At 41.1% G+C, this 13,883-nt stretch overlaps 1 protein-coding gene across 2 annotated transcripts in view; it reads right to left on the bottom strand.

The window, feature by feature from the left end:
• The window catches only part of LOC104609475 (S3 self-incompatibility locus-linked pollen protein), a 70,212-nt gene that overhangs the window by 27,324 nt on the left and 29,005 nt on the right, over positions 1 to 13,883 (bottom strand). For both annotated transcript variants that reach the window (XM_010275807.3, XM_088891179.1), the window contains exon 4: positions 9,200 to 9,281. In XM_010275807.3, coding sequence (XP_010274109.1) covers positions 9,200 to 9,281 — 82 coding nt within the window. The remainder of the gene's footprint in view (positions 1 to 9,199; positions 9,282 to 13,883) is intronic.

The raw sequence follows: 13,883 nt of genomic DNA, 5'->3' as shown, positions 1-13,883 counted from the left end.
TACCCAGGTATTTGACCCTAAGAGGATCTCACCGGTTGGTCCAAAACCTAGTGCAGTATCATTACCAAGTCCGAGGTTAAGTGCAACTTTTCAATTTTTCCCATTTGTCTCCGAGGTCCAAGGCATAATTGGAAATTGGTTCCTGTTCAATGTTTCTCATAAATACCCACTAATTGTACCTTGGATCTAATCCTAGCAACTGAGACAATTTGCTCCACCATTCTAGCATCACATCAGTGTCAATCTTGTCAGGATACACTCCCCAAGTCTATCCAATGGCTAAGAACTTTCTAACTAACACAAGTCTACTAAATGTCCAATTTAAGGGATCATACACAGAAAACACACCAATCACAAACATGAAATAATAGTGATTTGATATTATTAATTCATAAAACTCAGTGTACATCAATTTAATTGGAGCCAAGGGCATACACTGTCTACCACCTAATACCCTATGTGTAGTTGGGAAGTTGGCATGCTAATTTGTTCAAAAAGGCACTGAATCAACCCTAGGTTGATTTTATTTGTAACAAGGTGGAACCATATGACAAAGCTCGAGGGAGAGTGTTAAGTAGCAATGTTTATGTTTTCTTTTTCTTTTCTCTTGTGATACTGTTATAGATATCTAATTAGGGGTACACTGCACAGTTTAGATATAATTACCATCCAAGAGGTGATGAAGAATCATCTTAGACAAAAAATGGAAAAAAAAATACAAGGCTTTCACCTCCCAAGTTCTAGAGCTAATAAAGCCCAAAAGTTACACTCAAAATCTACCCTTATGATCCCTTCAAAATATGGTAGTACCAAAATCCAGTCCCTAAATCTCTTTCCACTTAGGCAGACAACTTGTTTCATGCATTTTGACTGGCCATGGGATGCAGACCCATACAATCTTTGCTCTTCTATTTCCCTTCAAACAGGCCAACAACCAAAAGTTTCTTTAGATAACCTTGGGTTCCACTTCCACAAATCAAGGCAGAATAAGCTAAAATAGTACCTTCAGACATATTTTGAAAAGCAACATCCAAAACACAAGTACATCACACTCTCCTCTTTAGCTAGACACACGCATCCCTACCATCTGTATTCCCTACTCTTAATATGGTCTTGAGTAAGAATGCAGTGTAAAATACCAGCCATGAAAAAGCCTCCATCTAGGAGGCATAGGATATCCCCAAACCCCTTTAATGCCCGACTTCTCCACCTGACATTTTCTAAAGCATTAAAAAAAATTACTGAAAAGACACCATTACTACTTTCTTTCCACCACCTCAAGTCACCACTCTCCAAGTGGATTCCCACCGATTGTAATTTTGTCAATACTTTCACAAACTCTTCAATCTCCCAGTCAAAGAAGGGTCTTCTGAATCTTGGAGACCAAACCACTCTTCCTTGGTTCAGGTTATAGCATTCAGCAATGCATATATTTCGCCTACTAAGGCTGTAAAGTCTGGGGCATAATTTACAAAACCTACCAGCACTCAATCAACCATCCTCCCAAATCTTATGTTCATCCCATCTCCCACCTTGAAAGGGACATAATTCAAATGCTAATTGGAAGCACATGATTCCCTTCCACACATACACCTCATAGGAGGATAACCTCCTTTCAATCCCACCCAAATTCTGTAACACCATACTTACATTCTGCTACCTTCCTCCATGAAGAGTTTCTTTCCTCCCTAAATCTTCAGTGCCACTTCCCCAACAAGGCCCCATTAAATAGCCCTATTCTCCTTATCCTAAGATCACCATCTTTTATATCCCTACACAGTACACACCCAGTCCCATTTAACTATATGATATTTCTTCTCCATTCGGACACTCCCTATATACTCCAGAAGGTATCTCTTTATATTTTCTCTATTGTCTCTGCCACCAGCAACCTATATAACGACCACTTGATTTTGAGCCCTACAACTGTTAATTCTCTCCTACTCTTCGATCTCCCCCTCTCCTCTTCTTCATTCTTCTATCTTCTCACTTCTCTATTTTCTGATTTATACAAGTCAGCAGAAGATTTTCAGTTATAATACCCAATTTGGCCTTCTTTTCAGAAGGGTTTCACATGTATTTATCTTTAAACAGAACACTCCCAAAAGAGGGCCCTAATTTTAAGAGGGATAGGGCCCAACTAGATGGCTTTTACTGCAAAGATCTGAAGGGAATTATCAACCTTAAAGAAAGAAGAAGAAGAATTCTCAAGGTGATAACTGATAAATGAGGCACACTCTCCGGTTATTATCACTATGATGCAAAAATACACCTTCTAAGGATTGCGAAAGGCTCAACGCCTCTGGCACCTCATGGTCTACAAGTCCACTGACTCCACTCCTTTACAAAACCCAGTGTTCAGATAGGAGATGTGTTACAGAAGGATACCTAAAAAGAGATGGGGCTGTTCTTATAGGAACATAAAGAGTACAGCCTTTCAAATCTATGCATGAAGAGGAAATAATAGGTTGCCAAGTAGCAATAGAAGATGCTTTTGCACCTATGGGAAACCCAAGAATGAGAAAAGGAAGCACACTATATAGATATGACACATTCTTCAAGCAAATTAGCTCCAATATCTGCTACACCAATTATGGAACTTTTGCCAAGGGTCACTTTGAATCCAGAAAAGTAACTTAAAATTTTCTAGGATTGCCTGAAATTAAGAGCCTGCTTACGCAATTCCTTAAGAATGTATCATCTGCACATCATAAATGTTAAATGGCTGGACCCTCCTCACCCACCCTAAATCCTTCTAGCTACAAAATTTTTCACCTTTTATGATCAATAAATATACTCAATACCACAACCACAAATCAGAAAAAGGAAAATAAACAATGGATTTTATTCAATAAAATGACCATGTCCTCTATTTTTCTTTTTGCCAAATTTCATTATGTGAATAAGTCCCTCTAAGAACTAAGAAGCCCCATTCAGCATGATCATATAGCTTTCTCAAAATACATCTTAGAAAGCAGACCAAGCACCCCCTCTCTTAATGTTGAACCAACACATTCATTTGCAACATAGACCGCGTCATGAATTTGTGTTCTTTCAACAAACACCATTTGAGTGGACCAACCACCTCCATTACTATTTTCAGTATTCTTCACAGGAATTCATCAATTTATGTTCTGGGCGACACAAAGTTCAAAGTATCAACACATATCGGTCGATACTTATCGTTTCGGGAGCTCCCCGATACGCCCCTACAGAGGGTGTATCGGGGTTCTGACCGGTTCAGGGGGTGGAGGAGCCTTAAACCAGCCCCCAAGAACTGGTTTTGAAAAAAAAAATAAAAAATAAGGTAAGATACTCCCCTACCGGCATATCGGGCATATCGATATTTAGAACCCTAATTAGTCAAAAATCCTTCAACTCCTTGGTCATGAATCATTTTTTTGACTTTGCTTCCTTGTATAGATAAGTGTTAGTGGTGTTAGTGAAGGGGTATTTCAGTCTTTGTACTTGTTGAGAATGCTGATGTGTACTGTTATGTTAGTTCGAGTGCCTCTTACTTAAAGAAGGGCACTCAAGTCTTTTTCAATAAGTCAATAATATAATAATAGGTCTGGCCGAATCAAGGGATTAACTTTTTTCCCTAATTCGAACCAGCCTTTCTCTCTTTTCTCTCTTCTCTCTTTTCTTCTTTCCTCTCCTACTTCTTGCTGTCTACTTTACTCTACAGTCAACGAACAAGACAGAATTCTATGGCAGGTCAAACTTCAACATGGTATCAGAGCTAGGTTCACCAAATCAGACTTGCTAGAATTCTGCCTTCTGCGCATTCGAATTAGGGTTTCACTTGGGGTTCTCAGTTGTGAGTTGGAGACTGGGAAAAGGGCTGAAAAGGAGTGATCGCCCTCTTCCCTAGGAGGTCTCTATGCCTCCGATTGTGTCGTTGGTGATTGGTTGCTGTGGTTTCTAAGCCCTAGTTAGGGCTGGTACGTGTGGTGCAGTGGTGTCTCAGCCCTTCGTATGGTTGGCCTTCAGGCGATGAGGTAAAGTTTTTTTTATATATTTTTTTTGTTATGGAATACATGAGAGGTGTAGTACAGTTCGCATGATGGGTTCTCAGATTGCAGTATGCTAGGGTTTATGCTAGGGTTTATTCTGGTTTGTGTGTGATTCGAATGGCAATAGTGTCTACTTAATGGTGAAGCTTCCTATAGTTGTGGATTAATGTTGGTGGTGTTACAAGTGTGGTTTTCAGCTTTTGATATCGCTGAAATCAGTGTGTAGACCTCGGTGAGTAGGGGTTGTGGTGTTGTAGTTTTCAACATTTAATACTGCTGAAATCAGTGTACAGACTTCGGTGAGTAGGGTTTGTGGTGTTGCAGTTCTCAGCTGTTGAAATCAGTGTGCAGATTTCGATGAAGTGTCTGTGTGTAGTGTGCAGTGTGTAGTGCTCCTAATTCAGTGCTCAGAATTAAGGGAGTTCGGCAATGGCAGATAACAGTGATAGTAAACCTAGTGTCATGATATCTACTGACTACCTGAATGTCCAAATGACCTCCATTAAACTGAATGGAGAGAATTATGTCCCTTGGGTCAAGTCTGTAGAGGTTTTTCTGAAGGCGAAGAAGAAAGTGAAGCATATAAGAGAGGAGAAACCCCCCGCTAATTCTCAGGAGTATGAAGACTGGGAACAGGAAGATGCACAGATCATTACATGGTTGTGGAACAGTATGGAACCCAAAATCAGTGTGAACTTCATGTTTCTTGACACAGCCAAAGAGGTGTGGGATCATGCCAAGAAACTGTATTCAGGTCAGGATAATACCACTAGGGTATATCAACTGTATCAGGAATACTTCAATCTGCAACAGGGAAATCAGAGCCTTGAGGAGTACTATGCCAATGTGAGGAATATCCGTAATGAGTTAAATGTCTATCATCCTCTCACTTCAGATGTCAAAGTTCAACAGCAACAGCGAGAGCAGCTTGGTGTAACACGGTTTCTGGTGGGGCTGAAGTCTGAGTATGAACCAGTACGAGCCCAGATACTAGGGGGATCTGCTCTTCCATCTTTAGAGGAGGTGTTTGCTCGTCTTTGGAGGGCTTCCATTGGATCTATGGACTCTAATGTCTCCGATAAATCAGCATTTGCAGTGTCAAGAGGCCGAGGTGGCAGAAGTGGGACTCGAGGAACCCAGCCTGGCAGGAGTGGTAGTGGTGGATCTACACACATCCGTGGTGGTGGTCGTACTGGAGGCAGAGATTCAGGGGGAGCTCGTGGTAGAGGACGTGGCTCGGGTCCACGGAAGTGTACTCACTGTGGTTTGGATGGACATACCATTAACTACTGCTATGACTTACATGGTCCTCCCTCGACGTGGGCCAACCATGCCATGACTAGTGACACCAGTTTCAGCCCTACACAGGAGAAACGGTCAGCTGACCCGATGCCTTCTACTCCCTCAGATGGTCCAGGCAAGGAGATGGTGAGTGTTCCTCGTGATGAGTATGAGAGGTTTGTTCAATCCAAGTCGCAGCAGAACACAGCTTCCTTTGCACACTCAGGTATGGCTTGTTTGGCATCCACACCCAACCCCTGGATTATTGACTCTGGAGCCTCCGATCACATGACGGGAACTCCAGGTGTGTTTTCATCTCTCACTCATTGCTCAACATCACAATCTGTTACCCTTGCTAATGGCTCCACGTCATCTATCTGTGGTGTTGGTAATGTTGACCTAGACCCTGTATCCCTATCCTCTGTTTTATATGTACCTAAGCTTCCATTTAATCTTATGTCTGTTAGTAAGCTGACCAAGTCACTTAAGTGCTCCATCACTTTTTACCCTTCTATGTGTGTTTTTCAGGATCTCAAGACGGGGATGAAGATTGGTGGAGGGCATGAAGCCGGTGGACTGTATTATCTTGATGGTGGTGGACGAACGTCAACGGCTCTTCAGTCATCCATTTCTCCTCTCCAGTGGCACTGTAGATTTGGTCATCCTTCGCTGAAAGTGTTGCAGTCCTTAGTCCCTTCATTGAGTCAACTTTCTGTTTTAGATTGTGAGTCTTGTCAATTTGGGAAACACCATCATGTTCCCTTTCGTTCTAGGGTCGATAACCGTGTGTCGAGTCTTTTTTCTTTAATTCATTCAGATGTTTGGGGTCCTTATAAAGTGATGTCATATAATGGATACCGATATTTTGTTATTTTTGTTGATGACTGTTCAAGAATGACGTGGCTCTATTTAATGAAAGAAAGAAGTGAATTATTTTCCATCTTCCAGAAATTTTATGCTGAGATCCGCAATCAATTTGGTGTTCACATCAAAATTTTCCGTTCTGATAATGGTCGTGAATACTTGTCCTCATCTTTTCGAGAATACTTGGACCACCATGGGATTATACACCAAACTTCATGTACCTATACTCCGCAACAAAATGGGGTTGCTGAGAGAAAGAACCGCCATCTTGTAGAAACGGCACGCTCCCTCATGCACCACATGAATGTTCCCAAAACTTTTTGGAGCGATGCAATGCTCACCTCTTGTTTCTTAATTAATCGGATGCCCACGTCTATCCTTGATGGTCGTTCTCCTTTTAGTGTCTTATTCCCCAACATGTCTCCGTTTCCGCTTTCTCCTCGGGTATTTGGGTGTGTCTGCTTCGTTCATAATCTGAGTCCCGGGACTGACAAGTTAGATGCACGTTCCCTGAAGTGTATCTTCCTTGGTTATTCCCGAACTCAGAAAGGGTACAAGTGTTATCATCCTAGTTCTCGTCGTTCCTTGGTATGTGCTGATGTTACATTCTTTGAGTCTACTCCGTTCTTCGTGGGGTCCGGTGCTGCTGCTTCCCCCACATCACCACCTCCTCTTCCTCTTCCTGTGGCTGATCCACCTCCTTTGGTTCCAGTCATGCCTACGTCCTTGCCTCCGGTGCCACCATTGGTTGACCGTCCACCCATCCGTCACGTGTATACACATCGCCCACGTGTACCGGCTGCAGCTCCTCCAGCTTCATCACCGTCGACAGATCCAGCTCCAGCTTCGACACCAGCCTCCGACCTAGATCTTCCTATTGCCTTACGGAAAGGTAAGCGTACTTGCACCCTTCACCCTATTTCCAATTTTGTTTCACTTACCCACCTCTCCGCTTCCCATCGCCAGTTCATATCTTTGTTATCCTCCGTGGTTGTTCCTAAGGATGTCCAGGAAGCCCTTACCTCTCCAGAGTGGTGCCGTGCTATGGAAGAAGAGCTCTCTGCTTTGCATCATAATCACACTTGGGATCTCACCGCTCTTCCTCCTGGGAAGCAGGCTGTCGGTTGTAAGTGGGTGTATAGTGTTAAGTACTTGCCAGATGGTCGTGTTGAGCGCCTGAAGGCGCGGCTGGTTGCCAAAGGGTACTCCCAAACCTATGGCATTGACTACACGGAGACGTTCTCCCCGGTTGCTAAGATAGGATCAGTTCGTGTCGTCATCTCCCTTGCAGCTATGTCTGGTTGGCCTCTCCATCAGCTCGATATCAAAAATGCCTTTTTGCATGGGGATTTGCTCGAGGAGGTCTACATGGAGCAACCACCTGGGTTTGTTGCTCAGGGGGAGGATGGTAAGGTATGTAGACTTAAGAAGGCTATTTATGGACTTAAACAGTCCCCTCGAGCATGGTTTGGTAGGTTCAGTGAGGTGGTCAAGAAGTTTGGTCTGAAACAGTGCCAAGTTGATCACTCTGTCTTCAGTCTTGACTCTTCGGCAGGTAAAATAATATTGGTGGTGTATGTGGATGATATCGTTGTGACTGGGAATGATAAAATGGGCATTGACAGATTGAAGGCATTCCTACAGGAACACTTTCAGACAAAGGACCTTGGCAAGTTGAAATACTTTTTGGGCATAGAGGTAGCAAGATCTAAGCATGGCATTAATTTGTGCCAGAGGAAATATGTGCTTGATTTACTGGAAGAAACAGGATTGTTGGGTACTAAACCGGCTGAGACACCTATGGAAACAAATACGAGGCTGAGCAGTGATATAGGTGAAGTGTTTGAAGAGCCTGGCAGATACCGACGACTTGTAGGCAAACTAAACTATCTAACCATTACTCGGCCAGATATTTCATTTGCGGTTAGTGTGGTGAGTCAGTTCATGCAGAAACCTTTGGTCCCACATTGGAATGCAGTGCTAAGGATTGTGAGGTATCTGAAAGGAGCTCCTGGTCGTGGTTTGCTGTACAGAAGTGGTGGAAAACTGGTAGTAGAAGGATACACCGATGCTGATTGGGCAGGTTCTATGTCTGATAGACGATCTACCACAGGCTATTGCACCTTTCTGGGGGGTAACCTGGTAACATGGAAAAGTAAGAAGCAAACAGTTGTGGCAAGAAGCAGTGCAGAAGCGGAATATAGGGCCATGGCACATACTGCTTGTGAACTAGTGTGGCTGAGGAACCTTCTACAGGAGATAGGATATGACATCAGTACTCCAATGAAGCTCTACTGTGACAATCAGGCAGCGGTTCATATCTCTTCCAATCCAGTGTTTCATGAAAGAACCAAGCACATCGAAGTTGACTGTCATTTTGTGAGAGAGAAGGTGCTGAATGGGGTGATAGAAACTGCATATGTTAGTACGGGAAACCAGTGGGCAGACTTGTTTACAAAAGGCTTGAGTCGGGGGAGAGTGGACTACATATGTAACAAGCTGGGATTATATGATATATACTCACCAGCTTGAGGGGGAGTGTTAGTGGTGTTAGTGAAGGGGTATTTCAGTCTTTGTACTTGTTGAGAATGCTGATGTGTACTGTTATGTTAGTTCGAGTGCCTCTTACTTAAAGAAGGGCACTCAAGTCTTTTTCAATAAGTCAATAATATAATAATAGGTCTGGCCGAATCAAGGGATTAACTTTTTTCCCTAATTCGAACCAGCCTTTCTCTCTTTTCTCTCTTCTCTCTTTTCTTCTTTCCTCTCCTACTTCTTGCTGTCTACTTTACTCTACAGTCAACGAACAAGACAGAATTCTATGGCAGGTCAAACTTCAACAATAAGTATTTTCGCACACAGCTGACTTCTCTGACATTGGGCTTTTATATATATATATATATATATATGGCTGACTTGTATACCAACACTTTTTGCATATTAGTAGAAAACATACATTATACACACAGAGGTCTCAAGAGTTTCAAAAAAACAATAAACCACAAAAGAAAAGGGAACACGTTGGGGAAATCCCTTACCTAAAAATAGGTTAAGCCTTTCTAAGTGAAACACCTGCAACCATTTCGGAATATCCAGATACAGATTTATACCTGCAATATTCTGTATTTGAAATTTAAGTTCCAACATTTATAAGAAGAGCATAATTGCAAAAAAAAATAAAAATAAAACCATGGATTTAAGCAATACACCAGAATCAATGTTTAGAAAAGTCGAGGCATGAAGCAAGGTGCTAGGACCTTTACACACGTGAAGCATGAGCAATAAGACACGACGCTTAAGCCTCGTGGATTACCAATTTAAAAATTAAAAAAAAAAACATCTATTAAATTGAGAGTAAAAAAGTATGGAAACATGAATAAGTTGAGTATATTTTTTATGCAGGAAAAGCATATAAATGAATTAACAACCACATACATAGAGAATCTGAGAATACAAGGAGTTCCAAAGAAAACCATCACAATCTTACAAGACATTTATTAACTACTAAGAAGCTTTAAATTTAAAAAAATAAAAACATCAAAATGGCTTTTAAAAAGCACAGACATACATACGTACATACATAACATATATATATATATATATATAAACACAAGTGATGTTAAAGTTTGAGAAATGTGCTTTATACTTTCAAGTGTGAGCCTCAAGGCATTTTCCTTGAGCCTAGCCTTGAGGCAACACTCAAGGAACAAGCCTTTTGCATTTTTTAGAAAGCAAACCAGAACAATGCAAGGTTTCAGTCCACGTTTTTTGTTCTCATGCAGACCTAGGACCAGCCAGCTGCACACAGGTTTAAAAGAGTTGGTTGATTGATTCCTCTGGGCCTGGTTGTTGGTGTTTCTGGAGATCAGGTCATTGCCCAAGGGTGTCTTGGTATACTGCCCAAAAAAAGGAATAACCAGAAAGACATAAGAAGGCAAGTTTCATTAGGGTTGTGAAACTTAATTGGGGACTAATGCTTGGGTTTCTTTGGACCTCTTTCATCATTATAGGAGGTGCAGTTGCATCTGTTTTGTTTTTTAATTTATCTGGTGAGATCAACATAGGGTTCTTTAGTTTCTCCAGAACTTGAGAGAGCACTGATCTTTGTATTGAGTGATGGAGTCATATACCTAAATTGGGCGGACCTTCTTGGAGTTGTTTTAATCCCTTGAAGAGATTGACAGCACCTAGGTGTGTTGGACTATACTGAGATTGATCTAGGGGTCCCTTCTATCCCCATAACAATTGCTGTTTTGTAGCTTTAGGGAGAGCAGATTGATAGTTTTTTGGGTTTGGTTTCTTTCAGGAGATCTCTCTATTCATAGTTTGTCTATGATTATTGGTTTTCATTTTTTTTGATAGGTAACTTCAAGATTTTGTTAATAATAATCAGAATCAGTACAAGCAATAATATCATCCCTTGGGTAGGGTAGCGATTACTACCCTACCTCCTCAAGTGTGCAAATTAAAGATTACAAATAAGCCTAATATAATTGATTCCTATTAACCCCTTGTTTGGCTAATGTATCAGCCAGCCCATTTACAGATCTCTACACCCATATATATATATATATATATATATATATATATATATAATAGATAGATAGATATATATAGATAGATATATGTGTGTGTGTGTATAGCATGCCTCTCCTTTCTCCCCCACCCCTTCTCTATTTTATCGTCTTTTTTAATTCTTTATTTTTTAAATTGAACAAAATAACTTAAGTAGCTAATCATCTTTAAGACTTTCATCTCTCCTCATTAACTCACCATTAACTCAATCCTTTCTTTCTCATTAACTCTTTTGATTATCTCTCCTCATTAATCATGCCATTAACTCTCTGTCCTCCAATAACTCACCCCACTAATTCTCTCTCCCCAATTACTTTCCATTAAATTGCCTACAATCCATTGACTCCTTTTCCATTTTTTTTCATTTAAAAAATGAATAAACCAACTGCACTTTGCTTAGGGATGATCATTTGAACTTTCCTGGGCCCATATCAGCTCACCATTAACTCAATCCTTTTCCATTTTTTTGTTTCATACTCAAATTTCATTTAAAAGCATCTAACATTAATAGAAAAATTAAAATTAATAATAAAAGTAAAAATTATTAAAAAGCAATAAAAACAAACCATTTGTATTCCATATAAAAATAGTAAAATTAATAATAGCTCAATTGGAAATTTCATAAGGCTACTCTCCTTAGGGATGATCATTTATGACATGGACCATCCTAGCTAGACCTACAAATTTCCAAGCTTAGGCAACTATTTTCTTTTTAGGCCCAACTCAGACCCACACCAAGCTCACATAAAATGTGGGTTAAGCCTAGGCTAAAGAACCCTTTTCTCATGCATACAGATGCTTGGGGCCCAAATTCTATCTCTACTATGGGTGGTTTTAGATATTTACTCTTGTTTTCTGATGATCATTCTCATTTTATTAATAGAAATTTAATGTACAAGTTTACATACACTTGATAGAGGGATAAAAAGTTTTTATCTCCCCTTCTAAACTTCCCTTACTATTGTGCCCAGAAAATTTGATCTCTCCCTACCCCTTGTTTGGCTAATACATTTGCCATACTATTTGTTATCTTTTAACCCATTTTACTTTCACTTCCATCTCTCTAGTTAGTCATAAAAACTTTTTAATTCATTTTTGTACTGCCAAAGGGCTGCCTCTCCATTCTGTAGCCACTCCATCACCAATCATGAGTCTCCCTCAATAATTGGCTTGTTGATATTCATCATCCTTTCTCTTTGTGCACCTTCCAACTCCTTTCAGCACTTTATATCCTGATAGTGAGATGTTTCATGTTACCTTTGAGGGCTTTTGAATGCACTTGCTTTGCTCATATTCTTGGACCTCATCATTCTAAGTTTGATCCTGAAGCTAAGAAATATGTTTTCCTTGGGAATGCACAAAATAAGGGCTACTCTTCTTATGATCCAATGTCTAGGAATCAATATCCAAATGGTAGGAATAGGTGTAATTAGAAATTCTGAGAATAGGATTTTGGCTTTATATTCAGGGCCAATTGGTTTGGGAAACTCCCTTAAGGCTGAATTTTTGGCAATGTTGCAAGGTCTTTGGTTAGCAAAGCAATTGGAGTATAGACAGGTGGAGGTGGAGGTGGAAGGGAATTCAAAATTAATTATCTCCTGGGAAAATCGTAACAAACATACCCCATGGAGTCTCAGATATGCTTTTAGGGAAGTGGAAAGGTTTGCAAAGGACAAATGCGGAATTCAAGTGGGTAAGGAGTGCAAATGGGATAGTTCATCCCTTGCTAAACAAAGGGTTACAAGGCAGCAACTGTTTTAGGCTTCTAATGTGTTGGATTGAAGTCTTTGTATGTATGAGTATTCAGCTGATAAGAGTTCTTATTAGCCTATACTTAAGTTTAAGTTGTCCTGTACTGGGCCTTTGTTAATGGGCCTAATCCTGTTTAATGTTTTAAGTTGTCTGGGTGTCCCATCACTAATCAGGGGCATTCTAGTAACTTCCTGTATCATTGTACTACACCATAATATAAGTAATAGTACTGTCAACTGAGCAGAGGAGTTCGACATTCCAGCATCTCTTCTTCTTCTTCTCTTTTCTGCTACTTCGGCTACAGTAATTTAGCTTTCATGGTATCAGAGCATTAGCTTCTTCCTGGTTTCAGCCGGCACACACTCTCTTCTCTTGCTGTCTTTTCATCTTCTCTCTTCCTTTTCTGGGTTGCTGTAGTGAAAACCTAGGGGTGTAAGAGAGTAAAGCAAGTTCGAACCTAGGGTTTCTCTTGGTTGTAGGACTCAAGGGAAGTAAGACCCAGAAGTAGATGTCCTACTAGGTTATTTCCAGCAAATAGTAGCTATTTGGCTACTAAGAGAGGTCTGTGTAGGACAGACCTAGTTGAGGACTGATTTCAGCAGTCCTAGCACTAGCCGAAAGGGGCTTAGCTACTTCTACAGTTGCAGCTTCGGTGCTCCAGCAAGACCCGCACAGACTTAGCTTCTTCTACAGAGCCCACTGTTCACTTGCTACTGTTGCAGCCTCGAACTGTTCACTCGCTACTGTACCCGAACTGTTGCAGTTTTTTGGTTCAGCCCAAGTGAAGTCTATCTAGTGTTCTACCAGCACTGTGAACACTTCTACCAGCATAGCAGTGTGGCAAACAGCTCCAAGTTCAGGGTGGCTATCAGTCCGAAACCCCTCACCACTGCTGTAAGATTACCTAGGGAGCTGCCAGCTCCAGATTGTTCAGCACTGTGAACCCTAGTTGAGGACTGATGTCAGCAGTCCTAGTATTGGCCGCAAGGAAGGGCACTCTCTTTACAGTTGCAGTACTCAAAGTTCAAGTGGAGTCTGCATAGCACAATAGTTGAGAACCCTTAGCTTCAGGTCGGTTACCAGCCCAGAACTCCTTGCTTGCTGTTGTAACTGAACTGTTTCAGAACTGTGACAGTCTCGGCAAGTCTGAAACTGTGTCGAGTGCTGTCAGAATCTGCTGTGATCATTTCAGCTAATCAGATCTGCTCCAGAACTGGTTCAGAACCTTCAGAACTGCTTCGGCTAGTCTTAATCAGTGTCACCTACACAGTGGCTGCAGTCAAGATGTCTTCAATACCCAGAGATGTTTCTTCTAGAGATAGCAGGCCTGCGGCAAGTGGGAATTTTGTCGCCAGCAACAATGATGACAACTCACAAAATACACCAACAATGTCT

Source organism: Nelumbo nucifera, chromosome 7 (assembly GCF_055504915.1).
Source record: "Nelumbo nucifera cultivar China Antique chromosome 7, China Antique-T2T, whole genome shotgun sequence".
Lineage (NCBI taxonomy): Eukaryota > Viridiplantae > Streptophyta > Magnoliopsida > Proteales > Nelumbonaceae > Nelumbo > Nelumbo nucifera.
This window is presented reverse-complemented; position numbering and strand designations above follow the sequence as displayed.